General features: G+C 36.6%; 1 protein-coding gene and 1 long non-coding RNA gene across 2 annotated transcripts; both read left to right on the top strand.

Moving 5' to 3' along the window:
• The first annotated feature begins 886 nt into the window (after window positions 1–886).
• On the top strand, window positions 887–14,833 carry LOC130192025 (argininosuccinate lyase-like). Its single transcript, XM_056411856.1, is given in 15 exon segments — window positions 887–1,020; window positions 9,979–10,062; window positions 10,552–10,608; window positions 10,712–10,809; window positions 10,907–10,984; window positions 11,615–11,692; window positions 11,780–11,830; window positions 11,967–12,031; window positions 12,130–12,244; window positions 12,738–12,822; window positions 13,279–13,338; window positions 13,437–13,520; window positions 13,903–13,983; window positions 14,240–14,346; window positions 14,460–14,833. Coding segments are annotated over 15 exon segments (1,296 nt in total). The 5' UTR covers window positions 887–912; the 3' UTR covers window positions 14,605–14,833.
• On the top strand, window positions 3,849–4,959 carry LOC130192026 (uncharacterized). The gene is made up of 3 exons (XR_008831312.1): window positions 3,849–4,056; window positions 4,209–4,346; window positions 4,488–4,959. It is a non-coding gene; the product is annotated as an uncharacterized LOC130192026 (long non-coding RNA).
• Window positions 14,834–15,049: the final 216 nt, after the last annotated feature.

The raw sequence follows: 15,049 nt of genomic DNA, 5'->3' as shown, positions 1-15,049 counted from the left end.
AGTTGTTACATCAAGATGATATTCCTTTTTGTAAAGGGGCTTTTTACTTGTCTCTAACTTTGTTCGCTCTAAGGCTTCATGGTAGTACAGAGGTCAATGGTCAGACATTATTAGTGGTTTGACTCGACCCAGACAAAATATAGGAGCGGGTGGAATGCAATCATGTATTTAAATTACATTTAGCTGACGTTTTTAATCACTTATGTTATATTCATACACCGTAGCCACAGCTACAGGGAGCAATTCGGGGTTAAGTGTCTTGCTCAATATGTGTCCTTATCGTAACAAAATGACAGTGACCAATTATCTTTAATCTGGACGAGTGCGTGCTGAACATGTATACCATAGCTACGATGATATATGTTGATCCGTAGTCTCGAATATAAAACATAAGAGATGTGAGACAGCACACATCTGCAGTGTTGTATCACAACTTAATCTGAGTCGATCAGTTTCCCAGCTAACAGCGGTGGGCGAGCTGGGTGTAAACAACGGGCTACATGCTTCACGACACACTGTATGAAGAGTAAACTGGTCTCACATCGACTTGACGTCAGAGAACGACGTATAACATAAATATCAGACTGACAAGAGCATTTTGTCAAGTATTTATTGAAGTTAGTAGTATATTGAACAGGCATCAGCAGAGTCACCTACTTTGTCCTCGCTCCGTGTCCTCGGCGTCTCAACTACAGCCTCCCGAACAGGTATCACATTTTACAGCAAAGTCCTCCGTGTTTGGTCTTTCAAACATTAGCGTTACATAAAAAGAACGCGACAGAGAGGCTAAGCGATGGAAATGTGCATTTCCTAGTTATTCGAGACGGGTCCTGAGAGGCAACTCGAGGCCACTCCCACGGAACATCTGCCTCATGCACGCGTAACAAAACCAGTTATACCGCACACCGGAGGATGTGGGATGCTGACATCAGAGGGAGCAAGGCTTACGTGAAGGCTCTGGAGAAGGCCAAGCTGGTCACCACGGAGGAGATGAACCAGATTTTACAAGGGCTGGATCAGGTGAACTCTCGCTCTCTCCCTTGCACACACACACATATACACACACATATACACACACACACACACATACACAGACGCACACACTCACTCACACGCACGCACCCCCCTACACTGCGGTCAAGCCAGCCGCCACTTCGGAAAACACAGTCAAGCCAGCCCGCACGATTTTTTTCAGTACACGTATATACCAGACATTACGGTACGAGCGTGTGAAAGCTGTCTTCAAAATAAGAGCGAACTTCCGGTGAACGTGATATGACGAAACACGCCTTTAAATACAGATATAGTGATAGATTAAACTAAATGAAGAGATGAAAAATCATGAATGGTATTAATGATGAACACATTAAATGAAAGAAAGTAATTATTCCAATATTGGGATATTCTGATTTAGAATTTCAAAATAAAAGCTAAAGACTTTCACTTCTGATTCATGGTAGAGTACCTCAATGTGTCATCCAGAGATGATCAAGACATCCTGACGTTTGATTTCTAAATGAAAGCACTTCATAAAGAAAATAATAGTAATATATTTCCAATATTTGATATTTCTTTGAAGCAAATCTGTAAGTTTCTTGATAAAAATTACACTGCGGTCTTGTTAATGGTGACCTCTGCTAGGCCCATGATTATTCTCATGAGATATTACTGTGTAGATTTTGAATGAATTCAATTCAAAGTTAGCGAGAAACAAATATTATTAATATTATGGCAATATTTGGATTTTATTTTAAGCAAATCTGAAACTTTCTTGAAAAAAGGTACAATGCAGTCTTGTTGGTGACCTCCTTTAGGCCATGATTATTTCTCATGAGATATTACTGTGGAATTTTGAAGTCTGATTTATTCATGGGGATATTACTGTGAGATTTTGAATAAATTCACTTTAAACACTTAAGTTTAAACAATATGAAAAATATTGTATTATATTTGATTTATTTTAATTTTATTTAAAACTTTCTTCAAAAAAACTACTACACAGTCTTGTTGTTGTTGGTGGGTGACCTTCATATGATTATTCTCATGAGATATTACTGTGGAGATTTCGAATGAATTCAATTCAAAGTTAGCGAGAAACAAATATTATTAATATTATGGCAATATTTGGATTTTATTTAAAGCAAATCTGAAACTTTCTTCAAAAAGGGTACACTGCAGTCTTGTTAAGGGTGACCTCCGCTAGACCCATGAATATTTACATGAGATATTACTGTGGAGATTTTGAATAAATTCACTTTAAAGTTAGCGAGAAATAAATATGATTAATATTATTGCAAAATTTGGATTTTATTTAAAGCAAATCTGAAACTTTCTTCAAAAGAGGTACACTGCAGTCTTGTTATTGGTGACCTCAGCTAGATCCATGAATATTTTCATGAGATATTACTGTGGAGATTTTGAATAAATTCACTTTAAAGTTAGCGAGAAACAAATATTATTAATATTATGGCAATATTTGGATTTTATTTTAAGCAAATCTGAAACTTTCTTCAAAAGAGGTACACTGCAGTCTTGTTATTGGTGACCTCTGCTAGACCCATGAATATTTTCATGAGATATTACTGTGTAGATTTTGAATAAATTCACTTTAAAGTTAGCGAGAAATAAATATGATTAATATTATTGCAAAATTTGGATTTTATTTAAAGCAAATCTGAAACTTTCTTCAAAAAAGGTACACGGCAGTCTTGTTAAGGGTGACCTCTGCTAGGTCCATGATTATTCTCATGAGATATTACTGTGGAGATTTCGAATGAATTCAATTCAAAGTTAGCGAGAAACAAATATTATTAATATTATGGCAATATTTGGATTTTATTTAAAGCAAATCTGAAACTTTCTTCAAAAAAGGTACACTGCAGTCTTGTTAAGGGTGACCTCTGCTAGGTCCATGATTATTCTCATGAGATATTACTGTGGAGATTTCGAATGAATTCAATTCAAAGTTAGCGAGAAACAAATATTATTAATATTATGGCAATATTTTGATTTTATTTGAAGAAAATCTGAAACTTTCTTCAAAAGAGGTACACTGCAGTCTTGTTAATGGTGACCTCTGCTAGACCCATGAATATTTCCATGAGATATTACTGTGGAGATTTCGAATAAATTCACTTTAAATTTAGCGAGAAATAAATATGATTAATATTATGGCAATATTTGGATTTTATTTAAAGTAAATCTGAAACTTTCTTCAAAAAAGGTACACTGCAGTCTTGTTATTGGTGACCTCAGCTAGGTCCATGATTATTTTCATGAGATATTACTCTACAAACTTTCAGGAAATTCAAGTTCAAGTCAGCTAAATAACAGGACCTCAAGTGGGAGCTGAACATCAGCTCCATCACTAAAAAGGCATGGCAGGGGACGTTCTTCCTGACGTAGCTGAATTCAACCTGCCAAAGACCATGATGGTGCACTTCCATCCTCTGCTCCTCCATCACCGTCTGGTACGCTGCAGCCACTGCTAAGGACAGAGCCAGACTGCAGCGGATCATCTATATTTTATTTTATTTGTCATTAGTATTGTGTATTGTGTATGCATATATGTTATATATATACATATATATTTTATTTTATATTTTACTTTGTATACTCCTATATCTTTCATCCCTGTTTTTTATATTTTATTTTTTATTCTTGTGTGTTTAGTTTATTGGTGCTGCTACTGTGACGACAAATTTCCTTGATTAATAAAGTATATATCTATCGATCTATCATCTATCTATCTATCTGCTCCGCTGAGAGAGTGATTGGCTGCAATCTGCCATCCCTCCAGGACTTGTCTGCTTCCAGGACCCTGCGAGCAAGGAAGATTGTAGCTGACTCCTCTCACCCGGGTCCCCCACTGACTTACGTCCCCAGGACAATTTTCTTCCGCGCACCTAATTATTCACTTAAATACACTGCATACACTTAGGAAAAAGTGGCCTTCATACTTCAAGGACAAAGTCATCGCAGAATGCCAGAGTCTTCCCCAAAGTCTCCATGTCAAGGAGTTGCTGGCTTTTGACACTGAGGCTGAGAATGACTTTGGTAAATATGGACAGTTTTTCAGTGTAAAAAATACCCAAATTGCCAAGTCCAGTAAAACTAAATTGATATAAAGAGTTATTAAGTAGCTGTTGAAGGCTAAAATAATGCTTTCTTTTCCATTGCTTTATTTTCTTCTTTATAAAATATCTTAGATGTCTTCAAGGCTGGGATAGTGATATGTCAGCTCTTCTGTTGCTGTTGCATCTCCTGCCTCCTACATCAAGAGGCCACAAAAAACAGCCAAAGGAAGCTCAGCCCAGGCAGCCAACCATCTTGTAAGGTTTATTGAGGTATGTACCATCAGCCTTTTGTATGAGCAACATTTTAATTTGTGCTGCAGTTATTTATAAGAAGTGTGAGTTGCAGGTTGATATAATATATCTAACTGCTTATTATGCTAAATATATGAATCTATTTCATTCAAACAACAGGAAGGAGCCAGCATGACTACATTCCTGGAGAAAGATGATGCTAGACAGCCCTTCCTCCTCTGCATCTGTGAGCAAAGGAAGAACATCGAAAGATTCTTCATCATTGTGGACCAAAAAGCTGTCCCCTTAACGCTCGGACATCGGTGGCTGCTGATGGTGTGTTATTCAAAGCTCACTATGTCTTCAGCATCTCCTACGACGAAGCTCTTTTCAGTTTCTACACCCTCATTCAAACCACGGTGTACAACATCGATGTACTTTGATGACCATTTCCATGCATATTGTATAGAGGAGCAAAGCAGTGAACGTGTTCTGATTGGTCTTGACAAACTGCCATATGTTAGACCTTTTGATAAACTACTCTAATGAGAGTGACAGAGCATACATTGTTCCATATTATTGTATGTTTTGAAAAGCATTGTAAAATGTGTATGTGATGCACTGGTTTTAAAATAAATATGTTTTAAAACTATCATGTCCCTTTCCCTTTAACAAACATTAATTTTCAAGTATTTCTAGTAAAAAAACACATTGACACCTTATAGAGTGAAAATGGGAGTGACACTTGTGGAGTTCACAAACCATCCCTTGAGAGAGTTAATTATTAACACTACATACAAGTGTTAAAAAAAACTAACACTACTGAGTGTTACGAAGAGTTAAATTTAAACTCCCAAAAGAGTCAATAATAACACTAAATTGGTGTTAAAGTACTAACTCTCCAAAAAGAGTGAAATTAACACTTTGTCCTGATACAGTCTTCAAAAGTGTTACAATCAAATCTGAGAGTGTTAATTTGGCTCTGCTGATTTTGCTGGTAAACTTTCCCCAATTCATAACAACATTGCAGAAAAGCGAGACAACAAACGGCAAAGATACGTTGATTAGAGACGTATTTGTAACGTCAAATAAAAACGTGATCTGGAAAGGTTTGAAGAAAGTTTCAGATTTGCTTTAAATAAAATCCAAATATTGCCATAATATTAATAATATTTGTTTCTCGCTAACTTTGAATTGAATTCATTCGAAATCTCCACAGTAATATCTCATGAGAATAATCATGGACCTAGCAGAGGTCACCCTTAACAAGACTGCAGTGTACCTTTTTTGAAGAAAGTTTCAGATTTGCTTTAAATAAAATCCAAATATTGCCATAATATTAATAATATTTGTTTCTCGCTAACTTTGAATTGAATTCATTCGAAATCTCCACAGTAATATCTCATGAGAATAATCATGGACCTAGCAGAGGTCACCCTTAACAAGACTGCAGTGTACCTTTTTTGAAGAAAGTTTCAGATTTGCTTTAAATAAAATCCAAATTTTGCAATAATATTAATCATATTTATTTCTCGCTAACTTTAAAGTGACTTTATTCAATATCTCCACAGTAATATCTCATGAAAATATTCATGGGTCTAGCAGAGGTCACCCTTAACAAGACTGCAGTGTACCGTTTTTGAAGAAAGTTTCAGATTTGCTTTAAATAAAATCCAAATATTGCCATAATATTAATAATATTTGTTTCTCGCTAACTTTGAATTGAATTCATTCGAAATCTCCACAGTAATATCTCATGAGAATAATCATGGACCTAGCAGAGGTCACCCTTAACAAGACTGCAGTGTACCTTTTTTGATGAAAGTTTCAGATTTGCTTTAAATAAAATCCAAATTTTGCAATAATATTAATCATATTTATTTCTCGCTAACTTTAAAGTGACTTTATTCAATATCTCCACAGTAATATCTCATGAAAATATTCATGGGTCTAGCAGAGGTCACCCTTAACAAGACTGCAGTGTACCTTTTTTGAAGAAAGTTTCAGATTTGCTTTAAATAAAATCCAAATATTGCCATAATATTAATAATATTTGTTTCTCGCTAACTTTGAATTGAATTCATTCGAAATCTCCACAGTAATATCTCATGAGAATAATCATGGACATAGCAGAGGTCACCTTAACAAGACTGCAGTGTACCTCTTTTGAAGAAAGTTTCAGAATTGCTTTAAATAAAATCCAAATCTTGCAATAATATTAATCATATTTATTTCTCGCTAACTTTAAAGTGAATTTATTCAAAATCTCCACAGTAATATCTCATGAAGATATTCATGGGTCTAGCAGAGGTCACCCTTAACAAGACTGCAGTGTACCTTTTTTGAAGAAAGTTTCAGATTTGCTTTAAATAAAATCCAAATATTGCCATAATATTAATCATATTGATTTCTCGCTAAATTTAAAGTGAATTTATTCAAAATCTCCACAGTAATATCTCATGAGAATAATCATGGACCTAGCAGAGGTCGCCCTTAACAAGACTGCATTGTACCTCTTTTGAAGAAAGTTTCAGATTTGCTTAAAATAAAATCCAAATATTGCCATAATATTAATAATATTTGTTTCTCGCTAACTTTAAAGTGAATTTATTCAAAATCTCCACAGTAATATCTCATGAAAATATTCATGGGTCTAGCTGAGGTCACCAATAACAAGACTGCAGTGTACCTCTTTTGAAGAAAGTTTCAGATTTGCTTTAAATAAAATCCAAATTTTGCAATAATATTAATCATATTTATTTCTCGCTAACTTTAAAGTGAATTTATTCAAATTCTCCACAGTAATATCTCATGAAAATATTCATGGGTCTAGCAGAGGTCACCCTTAACAAGACTACAGTGTACCTTTTTTGAAGAAAGTTTCAGATTTGCTTTAAATAAAATCCAAATATTGCCATAATATTAATCATATTGATTTCTCGCTAAATTTAAAGTGAATTTATTCAAAATCTCCACAGTAATATCTCATGAGAATAATCATGGACCTAGCAGAGGTCGCCCTTAACAAGACTGCATTGTACCTCTTTTGAAGAAAGTTTCAGATTTGCTTAAAATAAAATCCAAATATTGCCATAATATTAATAATATTTGTTTCTCGCTAACTTTAAAGTGAATTTATTCAAAATCTCCACAGTAATATCTCATGAAAATATTCATGGGTCTAGCTGAGGTCACCAATAACAAGACTGCAGTGTACCTCTTTTGAAGAAAGTTTCAGATTTGCTTTAAATAAAATCCAAATTTTGCAATAATATTAATCATATTTATTTCTCGCTAACTTTAAAGTGAATTTATTCAAATTCTCCACAGTAATATCTCATGAAAATATTCATGGGTCTAGCAGAGGTCACCCTTAACATGACTGCAGTGTACCTTTTTTGAAGAAAGTTTCAGATTTGCTTTAAATAAAATCCAAATATTGCCATAATATTAATAATATTTGTTTCTCGCTAACTTTGAATTGAATTCATTCGAAATCTCCACAGTAATATCTCATGAGAATAATCATGGACCTAGCAGAGGTCACCCTTAACAAGACTGCAGTGTACCTTTTTTGAAGAAAGTTTCAGATTTGCTTTAAATAAAATCCAAATATTGTCATAATATTGATAATATTTATTTCTCGCTAACTTTAAAGTGAATTTATTCAAAATCTCCACAGTAATATCTCATGAGAATAATCATGGACCTAGCAGAGGTCACCCTTAACAAGACTGCAGTGTACCTCTTTTGAAGAAAGTTTCAGATTTGCTTTAAATAAAATCCAAATTTTGCAATAATATTAATCATATTTATTTCTCGCTAACTTTAAAGTGAATTTATTCAAAATCTCCACAGTAATATCTCATGAAAATATTCATGGGTCTAGCTGAGGTCACCAATAACAAGACTGCAGTGTACCTCTTTTGAAGAAAGTTTCAGATTTGCTTTAAATAAAATCCAAATTCTGCAATAATATTAATAATATTTGTTTCTCGCTAACTTTGAATTGAATTCATTCGAAATCTCCACAGTAATATCTCATGAGAATAATCATGGACCTAGCAGAGGTCACCCTTAACAAGACTGCAGTGTACCTTTTTTGAAGAAAGTTTCAGATTTGCTTTAAATAAAATCCAAATATTGCCATAATATTAATCATATTGATTTCTCGCTAACTTTAAAGTGAATTTATTCAAAATCTCCACAGTAATATCTCATGAGAATAATCATGGACCTAGCAGAGGTCACCCTTAACAAGACTGCATTGTACCTTTTTTCAAGAAAGTTTCAGATTTGCTTAAAATAAAATCCAAATATTGCCATAATATTAATAATATTTGTTTCTCGCTAACTTTAAAGTGAATTTATTCAAAATCTCCACAGTAATATCTCATGAAAATATTCATGGGTCTAGCTGAGGTCACCAATAACAAGACTGCATTGTACCTTTTTTCAAGAAAGTTTCAGATTTGCTTAAAATAAAATCCAAATATTGCCATAATATTAATAATATTTGTTTCTCGCTAACTTTTAATTGAATTCATTCAAAATCTACACAGTAATATCTCATGAGAATAATCATGGGCCTAGCAGAGGTCACCATTAACAAGACCGCAGTGTAATTTTTATCAAGAAACTTACAGATTTGCTTCAAAGAAATATCAAATATTGGAAATATATTACTATTATTTTCTTTATGAAGTGCTTTCATTTAGAAATCAAACGTCAGGATGTCTTGATCATCTCTGGATGACACATTGAGGTACTCTACCATGAATCAGAAGTGAAAGTCTTTAGCTTTTATTTTGAAATTCTAAATCAGAATATCCCAATATTGGAATAATTACTTTCTTTCATTTAATGTGTTCATCATTAATACCATTCATGATTTTTCATCTCTTCATTTAGTTTAATCTATCACTATATCTGTATTTAAAGGCATGTTTCGTCATATCACGTTCACCGGAAGTTCGCTCTTATTTTGAAAACAGTTTTCACACACTCACACCGTAATGCCTGGTATATACGTGTACTGAAAAAAATCGTGCGGGCTGGCTTGACTGTGTTTTTCGAAGTGGCGGCTGGCTTGACCGCAGTCCCCCTACCACACACACAGATGCCTTCAAGGAAGTTCCCCATCTTCCATTTATTTCAAGCTGACGCTGTTGGTTGCAGATGACGAGGCTGTACGATTATGAACTTTCTGATCACAGTTCTCTCACACTTGCATGCAAAGAAATGGACTCCTGCTGCATTGTGGGTATGCGTGCCATTGTCTGTGTGCCAGTGTAGATGTAGGTCGACCGATGACAGCTGAAAATGTGCCATTGGGTTGAATTCCTCTCTGTATTATGCTGAGTTGGTGCTGAACAATACTCTCGTCATGTGATGGTCAGCTGCCAAACGGCTTCAGTAATTCTTTCACTCAGTCGGGTCAGGGTTCAGGGTGCTCTCAAGCCTGATGTTTTGCGTTGGCAATGCATGTGGCATTATGCAACCAATACAATACAGAAAAAAATAACACAATGCTGATGATTTGCTGTACATAAGTAGCACATGCTGCCTATGATTCAGGGGGTCCATACGTGTGCTATTACTATTTAAAAGTGCTGTGTTTGTGTGTATTGATTTAGCCTACTTGGTGATACAGTCCTTTGTTATCCTCCAGGTTTCTGCAGAGTGGTCTAAAGGAGTTTTTGAGATCAAACCTGAAGATGAGGACATTCATACTGCCAATGAGCGCAGGCTAAAGGTGAAGTAGAGCTTCTTTGTTTTTCATTAAATGAGTAAAATTGGATTTCATATAATAACATGACAGTTGATTGTTTATTACATACTATGTATATAGTCTTTTGTTTGAGTCCTTACTCAATATTAGGCAGACATCAAATAATCTTGGGTTTTTCAGTCATCTACCTACTGGATGAATCTATTTTAATAGAAAAATAATATAGATTTTTCTTAGTTCAGATGTTAATGTTTGCTGTCACTCACTACTTGTTTTTGCTCTTTTCATGTGATATGTTGAAAAGGAATACAAATGGAAAAATGTCAATCTTATATTTTAAGTGCCAACATCACATGGAGCATTTGGAAGATTGATCAACAAGGATCATTTTAGTATTTTTATCCTTTTTAGTTCTGATCTATACATTTAGCAGTGTAATATTTCACTGTTGGGCGATGACTGACGAGCCATGTTGTAATGTAGTCTTTCACTGCTTGTTTATCCTGGATTCAGGAGCTGATAGGTGCACCTGCAGGGAAGCTGCACACTGGCAGGAGCAGAAACGACCAGGTTTGTCTTTCTAATATTAAAACTGTGGTGACCTGATAACTATTTGGCGCTGCTGCCGCATCAGCTGTGCTACCTGATAAAGTGAGACGTGTGTGTTCACCAGGTCGTGACTGACATGAGGTTGTGGCTGAGAGATGCCATCTCAACCCTGACCGACAATGCCCTTCAGCTGATGTCCACCATGGTGGAGCGGGCAGCAGCGTAAGACGGATACACACTGGGACACGCTAACACACACACACACACCTGGAAAATGTGCTTTTTTAAAGTTCCCCTATATCCTCTTTCTGAACCTCAGAGAAATTGACGTCCTGTTTCCTGGTTATACCCACATGCAGAGAGCACAGCCAATCAGATGGAGCCACTGGATTCTCAGGTGACTTTTTATTCAAGCAAATCCTACACGTTATGATATATACACTACCGTTCAAAAGTTTGGGATCACCCAAACAATTTCGTGTCTTCCATGAAAAATCACACTTTTATTTATCAAATGAATATAAAATATAGTCAAGACATTGACAAGGTTAGAAATAATGATTAATATTTGAAGTATTAATTTTGTTCTACAAACTTCAAGCTCAAAGGAAGGCCAGTTGTACAGCTTATATCACCAGCATAACTGTTTTCAGCTGTGCTAACATAATTGCACGGGTTTTCTAATCATCCATTAGTCTTCTAAGGCGATTAGCAAACACAATGTACCATTAGAACACTGGAGTGATAGTTGATGGAAATGGGCCTCTATACACCTATGGAGATATTTCATTAGAAACCAGACGTTTCCACCTAGAATAGTCATTTACCACATTAACAATGTAGAGAGTATATTTCTGATTAATTTAATGTTATCTTTATTGAAAAAACAGTGCTTTTCTTTGAAAAATAAAGTCATTTCTAAGTGATCCCAAACTTTTGAACGGTAGTGTATATATATATGAGATTATGTATTGTTCATATATCGGTCTTGTGTCTTTGTTTTCCGGCTCGCTGAACCAACCTTCAGTCATGCTGTTGCTCTAAGCAGAGATGTTGACCGACTTCTGGAGATCAAGAAAAGAGTTAATGTTTTACCTCTCGGCAGGTACGCTGTGAACACACACGAATGATCTGACGCTGATGTTCACCCACACGAGGGACAGTTAATGAGAGCGATTCTTGTTGTTTTCAGTGGCGCCATCGCTGGAACACCATTCGACATCGACAGGGAGCTGCTGAGGAAAGGTCCGGCTACTAAAACACGACCAGATCATTAGCCTCCTGTCAAACGTGCACTTACGAGGCAGCTGTCTTTTGTGTCTCGTTTGTTAATGAAATGTGTATTTAAGAAAAAACCTGAAGCAATTTCATTTCTCCTTGTCGTTGGAGTTTGATGGCATCAGTCTTAACAGCATGGATGCCACGGGCCAGCGGGACTTTGTGGGTACGTCAACATGAGCGTCGGCTCTCTCGTCCATTACAATGAAATGGCCCTTTTCTGTTTTCCTCAGTGACCTCTTGTTTGCTCGTGTGTTTCTTTAGCGGAGTTCTTGTTCTGGGCTTCGTTGTGTTTGACCCATCTCAGTAAGATGGCCGAGGACCTGATGCTGTACAGCACCAAAGAGTTCTCCTTCGTCTCGCTCTCCGACGCCTACAGGTCAGTTTGTCTTTTATTACGTGGTCCTAAATTTTTGCTTATGTTGTAAAGAAAAAAAGATATTGTTGTTATTTACTTCTCCTCGTGTGCATTAAAGCCATTAATTAATATCTATTATGTATAAAGGACTTGGTAAATTTTAATGGTGAGTGATGTTTGTCAAACATTGATTACTGCACTTGATGATGAGTGTGTACATCTGATCATTTTAATAGAACTACATTGTGTTCAACTGCTGTTAGAAACCTCATGTTACGTACTGTTTGGTATCAAAGTGAAATTTAAATATGAAATCATTGCTGTCACTGAAGTTGACCCCCTCTACGTTCAGTTTGCCCTTATGATGTTCATTTAAACTCTTAGAGCCGGTGTTACTGCTCCGCTGTATTTTTCATTGAGCCCAGTCATTTATCATGCAGTTGAAACTTGCGTTGACCTCATATTCACTTTTCCATATTTCCCTTCTTTCCTTCTGTACTTGTTGTGTATGTAGCACAGGCAGCAGTCTGATGCCCCAGAAGAAGAATGCTGACAGTCTGGAGCTGATCAGGAGTAAAGCAGGTCGCGTCTTTGGCAAAGTAAGACCTCCGACTAAAGATGTTAAATCCTCTGTTTTGATGTACCTCGAAGGACCCACAGTTATGTTGTGTACGTTGAGCTCACATCTACTGCCTGTTTTGATCAGATGGCGAAAAAGAAAAAAAGTGAATGACATTTAACTTTTTGTGGGGGGGTCAAATATCATGATGATATATTTGTATAATTTCAACAAACATATGAGATCACTGCAATTGGTGAAGTGAAGACCACATTTCCCATAAACTCGGTTGCTTTCTGTTTTCAATGCCAAAATAAATCCTTTTAAAAATCTTTTACTGATTCTAAAAGGATTAACGTGTCGCGGTGCATTGACTGCAGACTTTTCACTCTCTCCACCATCAGCTAGAAGCTTTTGTCTGTAAGATAATTTCCTTCATGGGACTTTCTGCAGCATCAAAGCTTTCTGGTCAAACTTTTGACTTTCTGTGTTTCAGTGTGCTGGCTTCATGATGACACTGAAGGGCCTGCCCAGCTGCTACAACAAGGACCTGCAGGTATGAAAGTGTGTCTTTGTGTGCTTTCACTTCATTGGAAGGACTTTTCCTTTCTGGATATTTCCTCTCTAATTTTTGACGCTGGCCTTCTTCACCAGGAGGACAAGGAGGCCATGTTCGACTGCTTTGATACGGTGCACGCTGTGCTGGAGGTGACAACTGGAGTCATGTCAACTCTCTAGGTCAGAGACTTAAAACAGTGTTCTTTATTTTTGAAAAACTTGGTTGTGACTGCTTGCGTTACTTTATATAGAACTCTTTCTTTCTGTTCAGAGTCAGTCACTGTCTGTCGTTGCATTATCAGAAGCACATCATGTAGAAACCTTGCGTGTGTAAAGAAGGTGATATTTACAACATCCCAGATTCACCAATTTCTCAGCACTGCAAACTTTCCTGATCTTGCTTTGAAAGCCTTTTAATGTTCCTCCTGTACAAAGCAGCATTGTTGACGTGTAATCAAAGAGAACATGTATTCATACTGATTCTGATTAAACTAGTTTGTTATCTGACAATAAGTGATTTTTCTTTCAAAAGACAATGATTCTGTTTCCTTTGATGTTTTAGATTAACCAGAGTGTGATGGAAGCCGCTCTCAGTTCGGACATGTTGGCTACTGACTTGGCCTACTACCTTGTGAGGAAGGGGGTGAGTGGCGTTTAGCTATACTCCGATTCAAACGCGACTCGGAAGATTATTTTTAAATGATTTTATTTCTTTTTGAAAGAAATTTGATTCTGAAGCTGAAGGAGGAGGCCTTTCGGGCCTGGTTGGCCCAGGGGTCTCCTGAAGCAGCTGCCGGGTACCGTCAGGCCAGAAGGGCTGCAGCCGCGGACCAAATAACTAATATATGATTGAATGTGTATTTGTGTGTTGTCCTGTAATCGTGTGTTATGGGTTGCAGGTGCCGTTCAGAGAGGCTCATGGTATTTCAGGTAAAGCTGTGTTTGCAGCTGAATCCAAAAATATCGCCCTGAATCAACTCACTGAGGGTGACCTGAGTGCTGTTAGGTGAGTCTCTTCTTCTCATTCTAACATTGGACCCCTCGGTTAATGAAACGGGATTGTTTGGATTTTCTACAACAGCCATTTAGATTTTCTCTTTCTTCTCGTTTTCATTTCAGCCCTCTGTTTGGAAGTGACGTATCCTCAGTGTGGGACTACAGGAGCAGTGTGGAGCAGTACAGCGCCCCCGGAGGCACAGCCAAGTGTAGCGTTGCTGCACAGGTAGAACACCTGAGGAACTGGATTCAGAAACGGACACAGTGACCTCGACCGAATTTCACTTTCATATTTTGAATCCGGTTTACTGACACAATTTAGATTATTAGGAAATGTCAGATTGAGGTCAAATTTACTGATTTATGACTTGAAAACCATGATGCCTTTCAATAGTCTCCTCTCCTGTTAGTGCATATGATGTGTCAGTTGCTATGTAACCAGGGGAGGTTTCACAGATCATGAGTGTTACAAAATAAATGAATGTTACTCAAACTTAGAGTGGTTGAGTCATTGAAACAACAGAATTTCACCTCACAGATGAGACAAAGTAATTCATCTCCCTGTGAACAGCCCACAGATGGTGCTGCTTAATGGCACAGATAGGCTCGTGTTAACTAATACAAGCCATGAATGAATTAACTAGATGTGTTATTGCACACAGTTACAGTTAGAACAGCAAAAATAGGTGTGGTGTTTAAGTGAATTTAACAAT

Source organism: Pseudoliparis swirei, chromosome 3, assembly GCF_029220125.1.
Source record: "Pseudoliparis swirei isolate HS2019 ecotype Mariana Trench chromosome 3, NWPU_hadal_v1, whole genome shotgun sequence".
NCBI classification, from domain to species: Eukaryota; Metazoa; Chordata; class Actinopteri; order Perciformes; family Liparidae; genus Pseudoliparis; species Pseudoliparis swirei.
The sequence above is the reverse complement of the archived record's forward strand: the minus strand, read 5'-3'. Positions and strand labels throughout refer to the sequence as shown.